We start from the raw sequence: 20,043 nt of genomic DNA, 5'->3' as shown, positions 1-20,043 counted from the left end.
AGATCATGTTTTTGGGCATCGAACCAGCAATCATTTTATGTTTATATGTACTGGATGTGAACATGGAACATAATTGGACAGGAAGCCTTTTCCAGGTTCCATCTCTATGGGATTATTCTTTATTTATATAAATGTAAACAAAATGTTCCATAATTCATGTCCGTATCACCAAAGTTGATGTAGAAAGACCACACGTGAGTGAGCGGCCGCGGTTCAGTGGGGTTGCTCTTATGCCCACTAGCAGGTGGGCAGTGTGTTCCAGGGATGACAATCAGCTTACTAAGGCTGGTTCCTCTTTTCCCTTTTGGTCTTCTGCCTGTGACTGCCAGGCCTTGTCACCCAGATATTCTGTGAGTCATTGGCTGTGTCTGGAAATCCGGTACTTCTCTAATTAAACTGAGTATATTGAGTACATAGTTGCATTCACACTGAATGAGGATGTGAAAATGTAATGTACTACACACACTCAACCGGTCCACTGGAACGGCTGAAAAGTTCAGTGGATCGATGGACACATTCCACACTCAACGTCCTCCATCTAACGTAGAAATGATGACCTTTGACCTTTGGAGTGGACAACAGCGACACCAGCGTCACCACGGGGATGTCACCTCCCGATGGAATCCCAGCTAATTCTAACGTTAGCTTTCTGGCTAGTAAACTGCGGCACATTTTCATTCATTTCATTCATTTTCAGTCACTGACGTTGTGGTGCACGTTTGGTGTGTGTGTGTGTGTGATAAATTGTCATCTTCACTGTAGATTGAGGTTGAAGATGTGAGGTCAGAGGTTGGTGTGTTGGAAATATTCACAAAATGTGTTTCAAGTTTCATTTTCACATCATTTCCAGTAAATGTACAACAGTATTGCTTGATTTGAGTGAGAGAGAGAGAACTGAGGACCTTTGCACACTGTTCGAGTAAGTACATAGTGTGCGTACTGTACCACAAAGAAGAAAGAAGTGTACTAAAGGAAGTATGCAGCACTTGACTTATGGCAGTTACTAGACAGCTAGATATATAGATGGTGAATGCGGGTTGATCAGTGTGTCTGGCATGCTTTGTGCAATGATTATTATCATCACAAAAATCAGGACATCCATATAGGTTGTGACTGGACCAACAAGTGTCTTGTGTGTGTGTGTGTGTGTGTGTGTGTGTGTTCCAGCTTCACCGAAGCAGACACCATTGTGATGGGAGACGTGACATATGGGGCTTGCTGCGTGGACGACTTCACCGCCCGAGCCTTGGGAGCTGATTTCATGGTGCACTATGGCCATAGTTGTCTGAGTACGTATTTTAAGCGTCTGTCCATTTATCTCCATACGATCCATACAAAGAAACGTGAAGTGAGCTTGCATCAAGGACTCCTACTTAGAGTGGACTGTGTGGAAAAGAAAGCCGAGCACAGACAGAGCTATTGATCAACAAAAACCTTACTAGTTAGCGCAACCTCCCCAGCTCCATACAGGAGGCACAGCAGACCTTTGGAGCCTGGACATTACATTTACCCAGGAGATCAATGGGGAACATGCATTAGAGCTGGTCTTTACCCCCGCCCCTACTGTCTGTCTCCGACTGAACATGGGAGGAAATGCTAAATCGATCATTTTGATATATGTCAGGACGACTTCACCTCTCCCAAATACCAGAAACATCCTTCAGAATTTTAATAAACTCTGTCCATGTTGTTGTGAGCCGTTTGTGTACAAACGCTTTGTTTGGTATTTTGTAGAATTCAGCTTTGAGTGCTGGTGAGTACATTAACAACAGAGATGAGCACACAGACGCTCAGAAGATCCCAGTGGGGAGAGATAATGCACTTTACACATTAAGACCTAGAGTGCCCTCCACATAGGCCATGTTGTGAAAACCATATCCTAAAACCTCACCGTTCACTGCAAAGTTGAATGTTCAACCTTTATTTATCTTCCTGTCCGGCACAAAGAAACATGAAATAAAACGCGCAATAGTTTAAACAGTTGGCATGTATTGTCCATGTTCATTGACAGTTTGTCTTTTTTTCAAATTATCAGTGGAAAATGTATGTATATATTATCATAAAGCATAGATCCCCAGGATGGATCGGCTTGAAAAGTAAACACGTAGTTAGCCGATATTTTTACAGTCATTCCACACTAAGCTAAGTAACTAGTATTATTGCCACTGACACACGGACCACGAACGTGAAGGCTGCGTTTCTGTGTCCGTCTCATTGACTGTCTTTAATTGTACCGTCAATGAACCCTGAGGCTACTGCACAAATGTGAACACAGATCGATGCCGCTCCTCTTTGCCCTTTATGTTTGGGGAGTGTCCACAAACAAGCTATTGACATGTGTAAGCCTCTGTCTGGACTTCACGTCACGTGCAGCCCTTGTGATAGAGACATACATACATTTAGCTCCTTGGTTTGTCCCTCGACGTGCAGTGAAGCCTACCTTTTCCATTCCCCACCATTTCCTTAGCTCTTCTGCGGACATACACAGAGATGCACGCAGTATCCTTGCTTATGCCCTATCTGGGAATTCATACATTATTAAATCCTTCGCCCATCTCCAAATTGAATTCCAGTGTTTTCCAGCCTATTTTAATCGTAATTTCTCATTCGTCCCTCCAGTCCTTTGTCAAGATCTCCATCTCACAGGGCTTTGCTCTCTTCTCGTTTCTCTTTCATTCACCCAGTGTTTTCCGTCCTTTACTCCCCTATATCTTTCAATGTCACACTAATCTAAGACCATCAAAAGTTAGCAGTTGCACATAAAACACTGTAATAGTCTGTGATTCTAAAATGTCCCTTGCTCTTGAGCTGCAGCATTTTACACAGGGAAGAATAATGACAACGATCTCCTGATGATAATTCGGTGTTATCCATGCCCTCTGTGACTGATTCAACATTTTAGTCACGACATCTCTGGCTTCCACCTCTTAGCTCGGGAGAGGAGATGGCCTGTGAAATTAGTGGAAATAAAAGTGATCCAGTGTGCTAAATAATGGAGGTTTCTTTTTGCATATGACTAGATTAGTTGTATCACTGCTGCCTGCTGTTTGCGTAGCGAGCGGCATGGCTGAGCATGTGCTGTGCATGGATGTTGGAGGCGCCATCCGTGCTGCAGGCTCACCTGATGAGCCTGAGTGAATTATTCATCTGCCAATGGTTGTGTCTCCGTAGTCCCCGTAGACTCCACGGCAGGTATTAAGATGCTGTATGTGTTCGTGGACATCCAGATGGACAACGCTCACTTCCTGGACACGGTCAAGTTCAACTTCCCTCCTGGACAGTCTCTGGCACTCGTCAGCACTATTCAGTTTGTAGCAGCCCTGCAGGTGATTTTTTTCTCTTCTCTCATAAAGACTTGGTGCTGTGATGACACATACACTACCATTCAAAAGTTTGGGGTCATCCAGATAATTCCACTTTTGTAGCTTCTCTAATCAACAGTTTTCATCTGTGCAAACATAATTGCGCAAAGGTTTTCTAATCACCATTCACCTTTTAACATGTTTAGGCAAACAAAATGTAGCATTAGCACACAGGAGTTATGGTTGGTGGAAAAGGCCTCTGTAGTGTAGGTAGATATTCCATTAAAATCACATATTCACAGCTTAGAATAGTCACTTACCACATGTCCAGACGAGTCTGATTCATTTAATGTTGTCGTCATTGGGAAAAAAAGGGCTTTTCTTTCAAAAAGGAGGACATTCTAAGTGACCCCAAACTTTTGAACGGTATAGTGTATTTCACCTGAACCTGAATGATTCAGTACCTGCAGTGCAGTCTACTTTTTCATCCATCCTTAGATGAACAACCTTTCATGCTGAGCTTTAGTGCAGTTCATCTGTGGGTTTGAGAAACATGAAGTTATTTTGAGTTTGAGCACTGGTATTTTGAAACCACACACATTTCATAGCGAGACATTTCCGTGCATCTATACGTGTCAGTACACTGTATAAACCCAACTGCATGTTTGCTTCCATCTTACTCAGGTCTTATTACAGTATGTGTGGGCTTGTTCAGGTCACACACACACACACACACACACACAACTCACACATTTACCCATATTTCCTCTAAAACCACTGACTGTGGGTTTTTTTTTATCCTCTTAATTTCTTTGTTTTCATATTATTAATATACTGTATGTGATATAACGAGCATTAGTACAGGAAGTGTTGAGAAAACCTTCTCACTTATGTTCATATTATTTCATTTACTAATTATACATTCGTAGTACTAGCTCCGGAGCTCACCATGTGTTTTGTCAGTGTAATAAGAAGTTGACTGATGCTTCAGAGTGGAAACAAAGAACTGGAGATGAATGGATCAGTTGAAGGCAGTCACAGGCAACATAGAATATCACAAAAGCTCCTCCCAGTTCAAAGTCTGTTTCAGTCATGAAGATGACGGATTGCTGGAAGTGATACATCTGTCATAACATGACGGGATACTGAGACTGGTGAAGGACAACTGAATATGTGTTTTACATCAACTGCCCTCATTCCATCTTAACTTCATTCACTTCAGGTACTGCCTGGATTTGTGTACATACTGTAACTACTTATGCAAATTTCATATTGTCTGTTATTAAAACAAACTGATACTGGTTTGACTGAGGTCAAAATGATATCATCCTTTTGACCTCCTATGGTGCAGTGCAATGTGTAGATGGTCTGTAGTGTTTCTCTGTGAATATTTAACGGTATTGTCTTCCACCCTCCACCATGCTGTAGGCTGTCAGTCTTGCCCTGAAGCCAGAGTATGACGTGCTCGTCCCACAGTGTCGGACCTCTGTCCCCGGGAGAAATTTTGGGCTGCACATCCCCTCGGTTGGATCGCCATGTCAGTGCCATAATGTAAGATCTCTGTGCGTTCAGTCGTCCTATCAGGAAGTAGAAAATGTGTACGTAAAGACAGATACCTTCATAGTTATGTCTGTCATGGCCACTGCCAGCCATGTCTCACATGGAACATTCAGTATGACAGTGCAGGTCACAGCAGGCAGAGCTGGCTGTGATCAAGCCTCTGTTATATCCGACTAAAAATAACTTCACACAGTACAGAGCACTGGATTGTTGAAGTCAGACAGACAAATCAACCACAACCCATCAGCTTACCTCTGTGGTGCTATAAAGTATACCCCCCATTGTATGTGGGTTGGTAAAAATGACTGCTAATCAGAAATTATTACCTGGGAAACAAAAGAATGTCATTAAACCAGCATGTGGGCACTAACTCTTCAATGTATTAGAGCAACATGGATATGTTTGCATACAAGACGTCTTGAAGTAAAGTAAGAATCCTGTACTGAAGAGAAGACAGTTCTGCCACAAGCATTTCAGGCAGCACCTCATGTTCTCTGCAGTGAAGAGAATCCTTTAATAAACTAATTTCCCCTGATAGACTGATGCCTGGGGAGCGTCACCTGCTCCGTGTTTGTCCACGGAATTAAAACCCCCAGTGCAAAAGATTAAAGTGGCTAGACAAGGCCATGGTTTCAAACCTAAGAGCCAGGACCTCTGGAGACAAAAACTGAAGGGAAACCTGGCGGTAGGGTTAGTTTGCGCTTCATCACCTACTAATCCAATGTGTGCTGTCTTTGATGTGTGTAGGATTGGGATGGGAGAAAGAATCGATTAGCCTCCTGCTTCTCTCTCTCTCTGTCTCCACACATGCACCTTCAGTACACTTGCACCGCATACAGACAGCGTGAGGAATACTCCCACTCTCCCTCGTCTAGGATGCGGTAGAATCCCAGTGTCAACCAAACTTTGAACACACTTGAACAGTGGACAATAATTGAATGAAGGAACTTTTCATTGTCCTGCGTCATAGCAAATGAAATGTTCTCTATGAGTCTGTATGGGCAAGCGTGTATTTGGTCATATTAAAAAAAATGATAACAATAATAATAATAATAATGGTGTCAGGTTGATAGTCAGGTTTGAGGTGTAATCTGGGCTGTTCTAGATCACTCGTTTCCGTCTTTGGTATAAAATGTGCGGGAACAAAACGTGTATTTTCCGTTCCCTGCATTCAAAAGTCTGCCCATGCTTGGTGTCTGGAGGACCCCCAGCATGCAGACCTGGGGTTTAATAGTAAGGGCTTCCGCTCCCTGTAAACAGCATGTTCCAGTCGCTGGGGTCTTGTTCCTGACCCTCCACCCCACCCTCAGGCCTTCTGCCTGCTGACACTTAAAGCTTCTGGTTAAAGGCTGTAGAGAAAGGAGAGGGATAGTGGAGTCGATTGGAAAATAATGAAAATAATATTGGTTGTGCTGGCACATCAAGTCTAGAACCTCCTGAGGATATTCTTCCTCTTTTCACTTCTGACAGACAATTGATTTGTTTTGTCTTCAGTTATCTCGGAGATGGAAGATTTCACCTGGAATCCATCATGATAGCAAACCCAGAGATCCTGCTTACAGGTAAATTGTTCATCATCAGTGCTTATTGTAAAAAAATAATTATTGATTCAATATGTCTTGAATTTATCCATGTCCTGAAATAAGATACTGGAGAATCATTGTAGCCAGTCAGTAGTATGTTGGCTGATTGAATCTATGTCACAGAATAGTGATCTATGTCACAGAATTGAGAAAAACATCAACATTCTTTTTTTTTCAGCTTGATTTTTAAAAAAAAGATGGAAAGAAAAGTGATTACATACTGATATATGCGAACAAGTCCCCTGCAGTCAATTTCTCTATCATACAGTCATGATAACTTTGGTTATTTGGTGTTGATGGGCACAGACTGAAGCATAATTCTTATATTTCAGCCTGTCCTACATCACAAATTAAGCTACCTATCAACATTTTACATATTACAAGTCCAAATAAATGACATATAAATAAATAATGCAGACTTGCAACCCTCAAAAACGACTTCACAAACCATCCATTTGAAAATATGACATGTAGTACACCTTCTTAAATTAGTATTAATATACCATTAATATACCATTCTGTAGTGAAACCCCTAGAACATGAACATCTCCTTTTAATCTCCATTTCAGCCTTCAGTAGCATAAATTTGCAGTCATCTCTCAAATCTTGCTGACATATTTTTATTCTTGTCCATTTCTGTTTGATTTCTGAAAACCATTATTATTATTATTTTTTAATATTGAGTGATTGTCTTTCGGCATCAAACCGGGTTTTGAGGGTATTCATATTCCATATTCTCATTTCTTGGGCAACTCTGTCAGAAATGGACAATTAAGTCCAAAATAGTTAAAGGAAAAAAAAAATCCTGCACACTGACCAACTTCCAGAACAATTTATTCCTGTGGCGTTTTGGTCATAGACGTTTCTAAAGCAAATGTTTGTGCCAACAAAAGAGGCCATCTTAAATAGGAGTGTCCATGCAGTTGATGCCTACATATCGTTAGCCTAATAGCATAGTTGCCTATGCTACATAGTTGCTGCATAGTTGCATAGGCAATTATGCTATTAGGCTAACGATATGTAATCACGTGTGCATCCACACAGGTCAAATACATGGGTCGCTGTCTGTGTGATCTAGCATAAGACAGGAAACCTGCAGGAAAAGAAAGAATTAGTGAGCATAAAAGCAGTATCATCAGGAATGATCAGAATGATCATAGCCGTAGATTTTAACGACGCCCATCAGGATATCCCTTCATCCCTTCATGTTATTGTGCCATCCAACAGGTCCCCCTACCACCTTGACAAATTACTGAAACAGCAGTAATCTGTCTGAGGGTCCCTCGTCCAAATACCGAGGATGTTTGTCAGCCTCTAGTTTTACTCACATCATCAGGTCTATCAATCATGAATCCATGTGACCACGTGTCATGTGTTCACTTACATGTGACTTGTTCTTTCCATATCTTCTGTCCTGCATGTCCGGATTGTTGTAAGTTCCTCATGTCTCTTTTTGTGCCTCAAAACTATGTCACAGTGTCGTATTTTCTCTGTCATCGTTAGCCATTACCTCTCATCAGGACCTAATGTATTCAGTCACGACAGGTTAAAGAATTTTCTAATGCTTTATCTGACTGTTGTGATTTACCAGTGATGTTGTCCTGATTAGATTGATATTTTTAGTATTTATATTCTTGCTTCTGTTGTGTGGAAGAGGTTGCTTGGAGTCACACAGACACTCCTATTTAAGATCGCACCTTTTGTTGGCACAAAATGAAAATAGTTTGTTCTGGAAGTTGGTCAGTGTGCTGGAACAAGTTTTTTCTTGAATATTGCTGTTACCTTTGGGGTATTGTGATAATTTGATTAGAATCCAGATGTAGGTCAGAGGTCTTATAATAAAATGAATTGTTTGATGACTTCTCGTCATGTCACTCATCAATCCCACAAAGGAACATGGAGTTTTTGTTACTCTTAATGAGAACATCAAATCACATGCTGGAATCTTGCTGGGTGAACTATTGGCAACATGCACAGAATAATTGTTGAGCTCTTTAGAAAAATTCTGTGGAATGTCGTGGGGGTCCACCGTGGTTGAGCCAGTTGTAGAGTGAATGAAGGGTTTGAATCCAGACTCAGTCCTGAACTCGCACCTTGGTGTACGGGTGTGTGTATGAGTGTGTGTAGGAATGTGTAGGAAACTGTGACCAGAGCTATCTAAGAAATGACTGGGACATTCTGATTTGTTGCTTCTTTTCTGAACGATCTGACTGACAACTTGTTTTTGCTGTCCTCTAATGATGTATTATCGTACTCCTTCTTCTGTCTTCTGAAGATAGAAATCGATGCGTATACTTGTTTTCCCTTTCACTGGTTCTCAGTGGATGTTTCTTGTATCATATTTTCTTTTCTTTTACATGCCTTTTTCAAACTCTTAGTCATACAGGGCTTTTCTTTATAGTTTTCCTTCTCGCAGCAGATTCTTATCTCAAGTTAAACCCTTGGTATCAGAAAACAGATAAGCTGCTCCTGTCATACTTGCTATGATTGGACTGTTGTTGTTTTTAAATGTTCATCCAATTCTGTCCTCATGATAAATGCCTGAAGACAAATGGTGTTTTATAATGTTCATACCCACTTTCTGTCCATATTTTATGTTTCTGCAGATATGATCCCTACAGCAAGGTGTTCTCCAGGGAGTATTATGACCACGAGGCAATGCGCGCTTTAAGGCTTCAGGCTATAGACAGGGCCCGTTCAGCCCAGAGATGGGGCCTGATCATGGGCACACTGGGCCGGCAGGGCAGCCCCAAAGTCATGGAGGTGAGAGGCCGCAACCTCTTCAGCACCGCTCATGTCATCTCATCTCCCTCTGACAAGTCGCAGAGCTCCCATTAGTATTTTCAGTCGTATATATTGTTATTGTTTTTTCTGAGGGCTCAAATAAAAGTATTACACTTCAATTCAATCAGAATAACTCTAGGTCTGCTCTTCTTTCACTATTAGTCAGTCATGTCTTTTTTTTGGTGATGCATAGTAATGTCTTGAGCTCCAGGTTTGAGAAAGGATGTTATACATGACATTTAACTGTGCCACAGCACAGATAAATACAAAGCCATCAAAACAGGCCTCAAAGATATCGCTGACAATCTATTCAGAGATGTGGCCCCAGTGAGCCACATATTTCACCCTGTGTTTACCTGCAGAAACGATGAGATGTGTTTGTACTGGAAGAGTCAGTGAGGAGAATCGGAACATTGTTGAATTTCAATTTTGCAAAAAAATAAAACAAACAATTAACAAGAATCCATCCGTTTTCTAACGAGTTTCTGACTTGTTCATGTGCACACACAAATCATCGCCGCTTGCAAACGGTTCACAACAGTCGAGTACAGGCTGAGTATTGACCATTTAATCAGCCTAAATAATTAATAATCAACTAAATAGCCACAGAAAATATCAGCCCATTCCAACGTATGGGCCCCCCATCCCCGTCTGCCTTACCTATCTTTTCAGTTTTCAGGTGCTACTGCTTAAATATCCGGCTGAACTTCAAGAACAAACTTTCTGTTCTAACCTAGTCTGTGTGTGTCTGAGGTCTGTGATGTATTATTTTGATATTTAGATTATGAACCATTCTCTTTCTAGCAACTGGAGTCAAAGCTGCAGTCGCTGGGCAAGGCCTTCACTCGAGTTCTTCTGTCTGAGATCTTCCCCAACAAGCTGGATCTGCTGCCTGATGTCGATGCGTGAGTATTGAGATAAACCTTATTAGAGCTCTTGTGCTGTTAATTAAAAAACAGTGGCTTAATCACAATCATCTCCTCGTCTTTCACTGCTGAAGAAGGTGGAAAACATTGATTTGAGTCAAGCGGGTAGATCAATTTGAGGAAAAAGACGAGTGAAGATAATGAGCAGTGCTGAATTATAAATAAGAGCCTTATTTAGTTTGTGGCTGCTGACGACAAAATAAGACGCAAAATAAGTTTAAAATGGATGCTAGAGAAACCGAGCCGAGCTGCTCCCTCAGACAATAACATGTTGTTTTCTGACTTGTGTTTTTGGTTGTTTGTTATTTATGAACACTCCTCCTGCGTTTGGCATCTGACTGTCATTGAAATAGTGTTATTTATCCTTTTGTGTTTTCCCCCATAAAGAAGAAGATAATCATGATTCACAATGTGCAAATCAGCAGAGTTTTACTCATGAGCAGCACGTCGTTCCTTTGACGTGTGTCCTGTAATCCACAGTGAACTGGAGCTGAGTCTGCTCATCTACAATCTATTCAACTCTTGTAGTTTAAACAATGGCCAACATCTGCCTTTCAACAGTCAGTGTTGACGTTCCGTTATTCTTCATTATAACAGTTTTATTATGGTAGCTTATGATCATATATTTGTGGTAGTTTTAAGCTTTTGGGGATTTCACACCTCCCCTGTTTGGTCTGGACCTCCAGGCCTCTGCTCAGACGGTCTAAAGCACCATGTCAGGTCCACGTCAGTTGTCATGTTCGGTGAACGCAGTGAAAATCTACAAATCCATGTTCAAATCCACGTCAACATGTTCAAATCAGATCTTCAACGGACAAAGTCATCGCTTTAAACTGATCAACGCTATGAAAATAAAAAACATGTTCAAATCCATGTCCGTCATTCAGTGGTGAAATGTCTAAAATGTCCAGATTTGCGAGAGAAGTCTGCGTGTTTCAGCCCTTCAGGAAGTGTCTCACACACATGCACACACACACACACACACACACACACACACACACACACACACACACACACACACAAACACAAACACAAACACACACACACACACACACACACACACACACACACACACACACACACACACACACACATACACTTCAGGAAGTGCCTAGATCAGTGGGGTGTGGGGTGTGGGTGTCTCTGTCCCCACCACATATCCAACCAAACTGACACCCATGCTGCTATCTACCTACCAGTCCTCCATGTGCTCCAGGTTCACCACTTTGAAAGGAAACGAGAGCTGATGATCCGCTCAGAACACGCCCAGGACTGATTGACAGAGGAAGTCTGACCCTTTGGACTCTGACATGGAGCTAGGGCTGCCCCCTGTGCCTGACATATTGATGATGACATACCAGGGCCCACATGAACAACAACGTCCCTTAGACGTCCGACCAACGCGCCACAATCACACAGTTTATGCTGATTGTACACACTGAATATTTGATAAATCCAATATTCTCAGGAGAAGAAACAGCTGACTGGATTCCTCAGACACCTCTGATACCAGTATCTCAATATCTTTGACTGACCATGTCACACACCATGATAAGTAGAATTGGGAGACAGGAACTTTTTGAACTTTTGGGATCATGAACGATGACGTCACCTTGTTTGTCTGGTAAACTGAACATAGCATCGTCATCCTAAAGCAGTTTTCTCTAACCTGAGCAGAGGTAACATGTAGCCTGGGGGAAAGGACCGTGAGATGTGTATCTTGGACCATTTGGACATCCTGTGTCCTGGAAGAATTTATAAAAGTTCCAGGACAGGCTACCAGAAAAAAGGACAGTCCGGATAAGGAGATGCCAATCACACTCCCTCAGATGTGCTTCTCGCTGGAGAGTTCGGAGAGGTGTGATGTGTGAGGGAGGAGTGGGTGAGAGAATGACAGAATGTTCCAGAGAGACTGAGAGATAGTTGAAAAAGGAGATAGATGCAGGTGCTGGGAAGTGAGCGATCATGGTAAAAGCCTTTTTTTTTGTTTGTCCTCTTTTGAGAGACATTTCAGTGCAGCTCTGGAATCATATACGTCCTATATGTGTCATATACGCTCTCATTGTACGTGTCAATCTCTATGTAAGCAGCAAAAATACAGCCAGTGTACAGACATTGAACAATATCCTATTGTTGTTATTCATAACATGTATTATATATGATATTATGCATATATTATTCAGTTTTACAAAACATGTTAAAAGCACCAGCATCCAACGTCATGTTGAATGGAACAGTTTCAGTATTACATGAGGATGGATGGATGGATGATAGACAGATGGATGATAGATGGATGGAAGGATGATAGACGGATGGATGGATGGATAGATGATAGACGGATGGATGATAGATGGATGGATGAGAGATGATGGATGGATGGGTGAGGGATGATAGATGGATGGATGATTGATGGATGGATAGACGGATGGATGATGGATGGATGGATGGATGGATAGATAGATAGACAGATAACCTTTATCATATGACGTCTTTGTTTTCATTGTATTGTTATCCAACACATAATGGAACGATAGAACATAGTGAGTGTGACATGTCATCAGCTACAGGTTTAGATGACAATTACCGTCCAAATGCTTCACCTGGGCCTTGGCCAGGAGGAGGTGATGTCATCAGGGACAGTGAATTCTCTGAGGATGATCTTCTCTGCCTCTTCAGACCACAGTGTCAGACAGGTCGACCTTCATTTCCCACGACTGGGCCTTTTCTAACAGCCTGTTTGTTATTGTTGTTTCTGTCCTGCTCTTCAGAACTTGATTGAAGGTGTTGTTGTCCTGTGTGACGGGCGTTTCTTGGCTCTCTCCTGTTCCAGGGTGTTGGTGAATGTTGTTAGATTATGTTGGTGTTTGTTGGTTTGTTTAGACGTTTAGACGTTTTCCATTGGAGAATGGAGTTGAGGTCAACCTTGGAGGTTTGGGGAGCTGTGAGTCAGTTGAGTTGGTTAAAGCGTGTGTTTTTTCAGGGTTAGGTTCAGGTTTCTCTGTCCCCTCTCACTGGTGTGACGCTATCCCAGAATTACTAAGTGATGGTGTTGTTGCAGAGACAGATCGAAAGCTCGATTTTTAAAAAGACACTTGAGTCATTTCACCAGCTGACACAGCACACCGAACACACCTTGTCCCCAGGCTTTGTCTGTCATTAGATACACTCCCCCTGAAACCACGACAGAGGCACCATTAGCATATTATCTTAAGTGTGTAATGAAGCCATCCCCAAGCAGGTTTTTAACTATTTTACAGATATCTGCACAGCACTCGCACTTATCTCTTCCGTTAATGTCCCCATTGTATCGTCCCTTTTAATGTCTCCATTCAAACTGAAAATTTGAACAGGGTGGTAATTAAGTTGTTTCCCTGTAAAGGTGAATACTTTTAATTATCTTCTAGCGCTGAAAGGTTAATTGTTGTTGATGCTTATAGCAGGACAAGATGAATGTTACTGAAGCAAAGACAAGTCCATGGCAGCTAAAGAGCAGCAACACAGTAATGGAAACTTACAAAATAAAAGTATGATTTTTATATGTATGGGTGCAGCATTTCGAAAATGCGCAAGTCTGATGATTTTGTGGAAGTATGTAACTTGGAGTATGTTTCATATCTGAAATAATCTGTGCTGTATTCGTGACCGACTGACTGTTCGCCTGTACTTTTCACATCGGGCTGACGGCTTGAAATGACTGAGCCGGTGTGACGTGCAGCAGATAAATAATGACCATTTGATCGATGCCAGCGTAAAGCTTTAAAGCTTTTATCTGATCCGTCAGTCTTTGTCCTTCAGCTCTGAAGGGAGAGGAGAAACCATCGTGACCCAACCTCGTCCATCCTGGCGAGAGTTGAAAGCTCCTGAAAACTGCAGTTTGTCACACGTGCCTAAAAAAGCCCGAACTTCAAAAGGAACATTCCTTCTCCTGTGTGTGTATGTGTGTGTGTGAGGAACCACTCATCAGAGTTCTGTGTTTGTAAGTGATTCCAGCTCTCCTGCTGGATGACACGTGTGTTTTATTTGGGTTAGTTAGTGTGACAGTCGTTGTGGACTGTGTTTACACCTCATTTAAAGGAGATTTTATTACACAGTGTTTTTTGTTTTTGATGCGTAAAATCATTCAGAAGGACGCTCGGAGACTGTGGCGTTTTTATCCTGGACGCACGCGTCAACTTCATGCTCTGATACGACAACGCGGAGGGTTTCAGTGGTTAGACAGAGCCACACTAACAAGATGTATTTCTCATTAGGGGGGGTGTTGCTCAGGGTTGAAGGAAGTTTGGAGTCAAATGTGGAATAATTGTGGACGTGTGACACATTCGATGAATGAATGAACAGGCAGCAGCACAGTGAGGGAGGACGGGATCAGGGAAACAGGAAGTTAATAAGGTGTGTGTGTGTGTGTGTGGGTGTGTGTGTGTGGTGTGAAAGAACTCTACCACCTTGTCATTCTTCTCACACACACACACACACACTTAACTGAGATGTGTCAGTTGGATTGGGAACAGGATACGACCTGGAAATGCAATCCAGGCCTCCTTCAGGGGGCGATACCTGCATGACACCATGTATGTGACTGAACCGCACCGTTCTCTGAGTCTGTGCTAATATTAGAAAAGTCCCCTCTGGCACCATGCTCCAATCAGCAGTCTGCTCCTGAGGAGGGATCCTCTCTGACTCCTCTTTCATGCTTTCTGTCTAACTTTCCTCCTAGACTCTGCTCTAAATGTAAGCCCCAAGGATTTAGTGGAAGTTTCTTGCTCTTCTCATTAATTTTTCTCCTCCTCTCTAACTATTCCTAATATTCATTTTAGCTGGTGCAACGCACACACATATAAGTACTTCATACACACACGCTGCATGTGCCTGCTCCTTGATATATGCACATGAGCATCCTCCATATGACACATCTGCAGTAGAGTTAGGTTTCATTCCATGTCCTTGGTGCTTTATGCAAATATCGCAGCTGGCTCTCAAAACAGGAAGTCACATAACTTGTTTGGAAATGAGAAATGAGAGTGACTCAGCGTTGCTGTTAATTCTTCAGCAAAGAAACTTTGGAAAGCTGGAAAACACAGATGGGGAATTTAAGAAACCCTCAATGGGACAAGCTTTTCTTCTTCCATGTAGGGCTGGGCCATATAGCGGTATTTTTAATACACTGATATATATATTTAATATGTATAAGGAGATGTGGAATTTGACTTTCTGACTTTGACTTTCATTTAAATGTCCACCTTACAGAGCTTTGATTTAAAAAAGGTCCTCCACTATTACAGTACTTATGTTGACGTTTTAGTATTTGAACAGGTGAAGAAACCGGTTGATTATTTATCAGACTGGGTCAGTTACACAATTGATTTCCAACTGTTCACTGTGGCTGGTTTCAATAAAACTACTTGTGACATGTCATATTTGGCTTTGACGTTGACTGGACATTTGCGCTCCCTTTGTGGAAAAAACATCTCCATATATTCAGTACAGGCCAAAAGTTTGGACACACCTTCTCATTCAATGTGTCTCCTTTATTTTCATTGTAGACTCTCACTAAAGGCATCAAAACTCTGAATGAACACATATGGAATTATGTACCGAACAAAGTGTGAAATAACTCATATGTCTCATATTTTAGATAAAGTGGCCACCCTATGCTTTTTTGATAGCTCTGCAAACTGTTCTCTCAGTGAGCTTCATGAGGTCGTCACCTGAAGTGGTTTTCACTGGTGCCTCGTCAGGATTAGTGGAATTTCTTGCCTAATTAATGGGGTCGGGACCATCAGTTGTGTTGTGCTGAAGTCATGTTGATACACAGCCGACAGTCCTATTGGACGACTTTTCATTCATATTATGACAAGAACCAGTCAGCAAAGAAAGAGAAGCTATACTGGAGCTATACTTTGGCTCCATGTCACCCAGCCCTGTTTCCATGGCATCCACACATGTCTCTGACAGACGTGTGTGTTTGTTTACAGTTGTCTCTTGTATGTCGACTGCTGCTTCATTTGCTCTTCACCCATCATTCGGATCGGGGCTGCGGGGGGGTCCGACGTCTCGGTGGAGATGGGGCTGTGAACGCTCCTCCTCCTCCTCCTCCTCCTCCTCCTCCTCCTCCTCCTCCTCGTCTCCGTCTTCTCCCTCCAGCTGTGTCCACCCACTCCCTCCTCATCCCGCTCTCATGCGTTTTCCACAGTACACCCTTCTCTCCTGCCGGCCCTCCTCCTATCCTCTGTCTGTTGTCTTGGCCGTCTTTATCTGTGTATATCAGCCTCATACACGGACCCCCCCCCCACCGCCCTGTCTGACTATGTAGGCTAGCTCCGTAGAGACCACGCTGCTGCATCTTTCTTCTTTTGTCTTGTTTTAAATTCATGCCCACCTAACCTCTCCCTTTTTTCTCTGGCTGAATTTCTTCTCTTTCACCTCTGTTCTCTTTCCTCCTGAAGCCTGCTTAGGGCGCCTCCAACCCCGCCGCTCCCCTCTCACTGTCGAGGCATTCAGAAAGCGTAGCATAACTGCCTTTGGAGTTGTGTCAGATCGGGGCAGATCTCCCCGACGGATGCAGGAGATCAGGTGGAGGGAGTCACAGCATCAAGTATTCACAGTGTGCAGCCACAGATGTGCCTCGCCTGTCAAGCAGCCTCCATTTTCCTCTCGCTCATGGAAGGTGTGTGCTCTTTCTCCCACAGGTGGATCCAGATCGCGTGTCCACGCCTTTCTATCGACTGGGGCACGGCCTTCTCCAAACCCCTGCTGTCTCCGTATGAGGTAGATTTATGTTTGACCAGATAGACGTGTGCTCCCAGAGCAGTTTGTGTTGTTTCTTTTCTTTTCCAACTTGGTTTGTTTGATTCTCTGTTCTCTTTCTTTGACACTTGGCTAACAGAGCTAGAATCGCTCTGGTCCTTTTGTTGATGCACACACGTCAAAATAAAAACCTTGAATCGTTGACCTACTGCTGACAACCACAGGAACGTGATGCACTGACACGGTAGACCAGCTCCCCCTGTTGGTAACGGACGTCACACAGCTCCACATTGGACAACAGCTGCTGGTCACATGACTTAACGTGACGGAGCAGTTTTGCCTGTGATGTGATGTGCTGGTGTAAATCCTCTGGAAATAAAGTCCCGTCTCCGAATATGAGATTGAAATAGGTTGAGATCACACATGTAAAATACATTTTGAAGAATATAGCCATCAATGGTTGTCTTTGTCCCAGAGTCACGGGGGGGGGGGGGGGGCAGTCTGCTCTGGGACAATGTTTGTGAGAAGTATTAATCCATCCCCATCTCCTACCAACGAGTACGTCTCAGCGCTCTGCGCATTTCACTGTGGCATTGGAATGGAGATGAGGGGGGGTGGGGGGCAGCGTTTATTTTCAGTTCCTCTCATGTTATATTTATAGTCAATAAGACCCACTTGGCTCTCTTGTCAGAGCAGGGATTAGCAGCAGAGGTGAGCCTCCATAGAGAGATGGTGTGTGTGTGTGTGTGTGTGTGTGTGTGTGTGGGGGGGGGGGTTATGGCTGACGAGAACACACAGAAAGACATTTATCCCTCTCTGGGCCCGAGAGGAGCGTCACATTTAAAAACAACGCATGGAGGGAACATTTCTGTTGGGTTCAACCTGGACATCACCTGACCACGAGTGGTGGTGGAGACTGTTTCTGTGGAGGACTGGAAGAGGAGAACTGTGTCGGGGTTTGCTACATGATTATTTAATAGTTTATCATTTCTACTTCTCTGTCCCAGTGCATTCGGTGAAGTCTAGACCTGTGAGCGGTGACGTGGATCCATGTGTGTTTCATGTCTGCTCGTCATCGGAGCGCCCAGCTGGGGTGAAGGATAACATCAGCAGATTGTTGTTGATCACGACTTTTAAACTCGTTTGTGTGAGATTTGTCGGGATGAAACAATTCCTATTTCCATTTAAAAACAAGGCGGCGAGCAGTGGAAGTGATGGTCTGGTGTGTGTCGTCCATCGCTCTCTGCTCCTTCAGGTTTCGTGGTTGTCCTAGTTTGACGTGGCTCCGTCTCCGTCTCAGGCAGCCGTAGCTCTGCAGGAGTCGGACTGGAAGGACGTCTACCCCATGGACTTCTACTCCAACCAGAGCCTGGGGCCCTGGACTCCCAACCACCCCCACAACCAGCCTGTGCGTCCCGCTCGCAGACAGACACAGGTGAGATGAGAGAGAAGAGGACAGGGAGAGGAGGGAGGACCTCTGGGTGTCATCCGGTGTCCCCACACTGACACCCAGTGGCATTATGACAACAGGACACCTCTTGACCTTGAAGGCTGTTTCTCTGCCAGTAGTCACACTCTGAACTTTATTCCACTGCTGTTTTACAGAAACAAAGCTCAAAGACAGAAGGTCCCAGCAAACAGTGTGGACAGACCCAGTGCGCCCCCTGTGGATGTCAGGGGGAATGACACCTTTGGACCTTTGTTCATGGCGGGACAAGAGAGAAGGATGACAAACAGATTTTAGTGTCATTGTACAAGAAATGCAACAGTTTCTGTAAATAATAAATATATACCCATAAAAAACACACAACTGACAGTAAAAGGAAGTGGTGCCATGCTACCAGTACAAGAAGCAGATGTCCTGCTGAGGACAGATGTGGACACATCCTCCTGTCCTACTGGAAGGAGTTCATGCTGTGCCTATGATGACATCAACACAGCATCAGATCAAACAATGACAACTTAATGTTCTGATATGCGGCGTTACAGTGAAGACGAGGAGATCTCGTCACGACTGCTCTCCCTCCTCATGGTTTATTCATGGTGATAAACATCAGCTGATTGACAGCAGCCTCCTGAAGACAACTCCTGAACCCTCGCCGTGTTTCCTCAGCAGCAGCCAGAGGACGCGTCCATCATGGTGTGTCCCACTCAGCCGTTCGTTTCCAGTAGTTTCTCTGCAGAGAAGACCCCCTCGGCCCATGTTGGTTTATTTTATTTGTGGCTGTGTCGGGGGAGAGACGTTTGATGAATCCTCTCCTCTGCCCCTGATTTTAAATATGCTCTTTTTAATTCCATAGCCTGAAGATTTGTTTACATTTAAATTATAAATCACTGATTTGAACAGTAAAAGAGCATATTCATTTCCAAAATAGTGCAATTGCTGTCACGTCGCCTCTTTCTAGTTTAGTGTCATTGAATGCTCATTAAACACACACCCACCATCATGGACACCCCCGTGTGACCGACTCGAACCGCTCCAACGTCATAGGCTCTACAATCCACATGTGGATTTGAACAGTATCCTATTGTTTCAGTCTGCTCACATATTCTTATAATCCAAAGTTGTGTTTGTAAATTTCTCCAATACAGAGACCCAGTCCTCCAGGAGTCAAATGAAAGCTGTCAGGAAACTAGAGGAAAACAAAGTGACGTAGGTGAACGGAGCTGATTGTGGATACTTGATTAGACTGGTGGAAGGACGCAGACTGGGGGAATGAGACAGGTTTCAGCTGCCAGTCACAGACAGACAGGTGGTGTGTGTGTGTGTGTGTGTGTGTGTGTGTGTGTGTGTGTGTGTGAGAGAGAGAGTCATGACCAGCTCCACCTAGAACTCTACAACCACTAGGTGGCACTGTCTGCATGATAAATGGAGCCTCTTCACTCCCACTCCTCTGCCAGCCACAGCAGAGCTGGAGTGAAGAGCACTTGGCACAGTGCTCGTACCCGGTGTGTGCGATTGTTTCCACATGTGCAGAAACTTAGACTTAATGCTCCATCGTCCTCCTTTTTCCCTCGTCCGTGCTGCTCTCAACACCAGTATTAAAGCCACCGAAGTCTGGGAGACACAGGTCAGCAGCCGTCCATGACATGTACAAACTGACAAAAGTCACACTGTTCCGTAATTAATGCACACAACTGGAA

At 43.5% G+C, this 20,043-nt stretch overlaps 1 protein-coding gene across 1 annotated transcript; it reads left to right on the top strand.

Moving 5' to 3' along the window:
• Positions 1-1,167: 1,167 nt before the first annotated feature.
• On the top strand, positions 1,168-18,334 carry LOC144741375 (2-(3-amino-3-carboxypropyl)histidine synthase subunit 1-like; the record flags this gene model as incomplete). Its single annotated transcript, XM_078623933.1, is given in 10 exon segments — positions 1,168-1,289; positions 3,172-3,326; positions 4,731-4,784; positions 4,786-4,853; positions 6,357-6,412; positions 6,415-6,424; positions 9,052-9,208; positions 10,034-10,134; positions 16,842-16,920; positions 18,200-18,334. Coding segments are annotated over 10 exon segments (937 nt in total), but the record flags the coding sequence as incomplete, so codon positions are not given.
• Between the last annotated feature and the right edge of the window lie 1,709 nt (positions 18,335-20,043).

Source organism: Lampetra planeri, unplaced genomic scaffold, assembly GCF_965212315.1.
Source record: "Lampetra planeri unplaced genomic scaffold, kcLamPlan1.2.h2 scaffold_523, whole genome shotgun sequence".
Lineage (NCBI taxonomy): Eukaryota > Metazoa > Chordata > Hyperoartia > Petromyzontiformes > Petromyzontidae > Lampetra > Lampetra planeri.
Note: the sequence above shows the minus strand (reverse complement) of the source record. Positions and strands in the feature narration are given on the sequence as shown.